The sequence below is a fragment of the Metschnikowia bicuspidata genome (assembly GCF_001664035.1).
Source record: "Metschnikowia bicuspidata var. bicuspidata NRRL YB-4993 chromosome Unknown METBIscaffold_39, whole genome shotgun sequence".
Taxonomy (NCBI): Eukaryota; Fungi; Ascomycota; class Pichiomycetes; order Serinales; family Metschnikowiaceae; genus Metschnikowia; species Metschnikowia bicuspidata.
Genome location: NW_017387769.1, coordinates 1 through 2,175, shown reverse-complemented (window position 1 = coordinate 2,175; position 2,175 = coordinate 1). Strand labels below are relative to the sequence as shown.

The 2,175-nt window shown below is 44.4% G+C and overlaps 2 protein-coding genes across 2 annotated transcripts; both read right to left on the bottom strand.

Annotated features, from left to right (window-relative positions):
• Positions 1 to 89: 89 nt before the first annotated feature.
• On the bottom strand, positions 90 to 1,051 carry METBIDRAFT_229930 (uncharacterized protein; the record flags this gene model as incomplete). The annotated part of the gene is made up of 4 exons (XM_018855237.1): positions 688 to 1,051; positions 591 to 604; positions 361 to 517; positions 90 to 243 (listed from the first exon to the last, which is right to left on the bottom strand). Exons 1-4 carry the CDS (start codon positions 903 to 905, stop codon positions 90 to 92), a joined length of 543 nt encoding a protein of 180 aa, XP_018709218.1. The 5' UTR covers positions 906 to 1,051.
• Positions 1,052 to 1,517: 466 nt separating this feature from the next.
• METBIDRAFT_192353 (uncharacterized protein) lies at positions 1,518 to 2,175 on the bottom strand (the record flags this gene model as incomplete). The annotated part of the gene is made up of 1 exon (XM_018854851.1): positions 1,518 to 2,175. A coding segment is annotated over one exon (409 nt), but the record flags the coding sequence as incomplete, so codon positions are not given.

Sequence of the window (2,175 nt, the reverse complement as noted above, 5' to 3'; positions counted from 1 at the left end):
GAGCGGAATGAAATATGAAGATAAGTCTAGGTTCAGGAGCAAGCGAACGAATGTTGCGGAATAGATTTTATCATCAGCATCTGTGGAGTCTAATTTTCTGGGGCGTACATGCGGACTGCCAAAACAGGCTCCTCGGCCGAGACCGCATAATATGAGGGGAGCGTTTTACAATTACGGGTACATAAATCAAACGATGAGTAATTCTTCCAGTGCGTCAATGTCAGCAAGATATCGAAATCATTGCTACATGATGTTCACACTCAATTTTTAAATCAATGCAGACATGACTTGCCTTTTCTGTCAGTCCTATTTCATTGACGTTTTCTTGTGCGCAGAGGTTTGAAAAATAGCCACATTTACCAGAGCTCTGGATTTAGCCTGCTAGCCAATTGGCATATCTTTGAGCTCCGCTCATATTCAAATCTGCTGTATTTGTACAGATTCTCTGATATGTTCGCCGCGCAGGTATTTTGGGTATTGCACCGGCTTATCTTGAAGCCGTATGGTGGCGAAATTCCTGCCGCATGTTAAGCGCCTCGTGTTTCGGTCAGGGCCGCACGGAGCCAGGGCCTGACTTCCCATATACACACCTCCCGCGACAAGCCTAAAGGTGGAGGATCCCCTCATATAGCTTTACTATACAAAAACTTTGCAATTTGTCCCAAGAAAATTTATTTGAAAACATACAATTTGTCATTCCATTTATCTAACCATCGGATATTGAAAGTGTTTGTTATCAAGAGAGTTTGGCCTCGCACTCGAGGTGGTCGGGCGTAGCCCGGTACTGCATCTAATGCCATACCCGAGTTGACATCCAATGCACCACGGAACTTCGGGGTGGGCCGCGTGTCTTGAATCCGGAACTCGGAAGTTTCGTCGTTCCGGAAGGGTGGCCGATCATGCATTGTTGCGCGCACAGTATACACAACTGGAACAGGGCAGGTACCTCTATGCCAACAGGACCCACCTTTACGGAGAAACCTATTTACGAAAAGAAAATTTCTCTGGAGGCTGAAAGAGTCCAATAAATGGCTCTCCTGGAACAATCAATGTACATCCCTTGCCAGTACTTTTATACCAATATAGCTCAAGCCAATATAGCCCATACCAACAATAATTGACATCCTCCTTCATTTTCGCTGCCTTCATTGTGGAGACAGACGTGAAGAAAACAAGTCACAAAATATTTGCCAGGATTGTTGATCAAGAAGGTTATTCTGCTTGAGATCTTGTGCGCTCCAACGCAACGACTCGTTCCATTTGCCATTGATATATCATAGGTTGCGCTAAAACCACTATCCACAAAATAATGTAGAAACAATTCTGGAATCTGAAGGAGTATGGGTTGAGGCCCCAAATGGGGGTCATATGAAAAATGAAGCCGGTGAACAATGCCTGATCACAAACATCTAGAAAAGTTTCACAAAGTGCAGCGATATCACATGATACAGAAGCGTATGTGGAAAGGAAGTTGCAACAAACTAAAGTTTGTTCATTCGACACAATCAAGCAGCTGAATTAAATTGCTTGCAGGTACTAGCCCTTGTGTTTCTACTTGAAGTAAAACGCTTGGCGATGTCAAAAGCACCACTCAAGGAATATCAATGTGCCAAAGTCATCATATGCGAAGAGCATTGTGAATATATAATAACTTAGAATAAAACTATAAAAAACAGCGCGCTTTGCGCATTAAAAATTACACCTTCAGGTTCAAAAAGGAATGAGGTCCATCCTAGTAATACAATGAGCCGACAAAACATCTTGGGCTATGTGTGGTTTGCATATATGAGTCCAGACAAAACCACGGAGCTTATGACGGGAATAGTGAAGTTGTCATCAAGGCCGGCCACGTTCACAGCCTCCGAGAACGAGGTAACGAGTCCTGTTGCGAAGGCATAATAAGGAAAGCTCAAGTGGCTGCTGGACTCAGAGTAATAGTTATCACCAATGCTGTCTACTTGGTACTTTGGCACAAGGTATCCATAGTAAAAGTAGCACACAAGTACACCCACAAAGAAACTTGCCAAACACCCAGCCAAAGACTTCCCCTGGGCCACTTTGGGCGTGTACTTTCCCCAGGCTCTTCCCACAGTTGACGCCGCGGTATCCGCCCAGCTCAAAAGAAGAATACTGACTACTGCGACATCTTTGGGGGCAAAACTGAGCACTAACGAA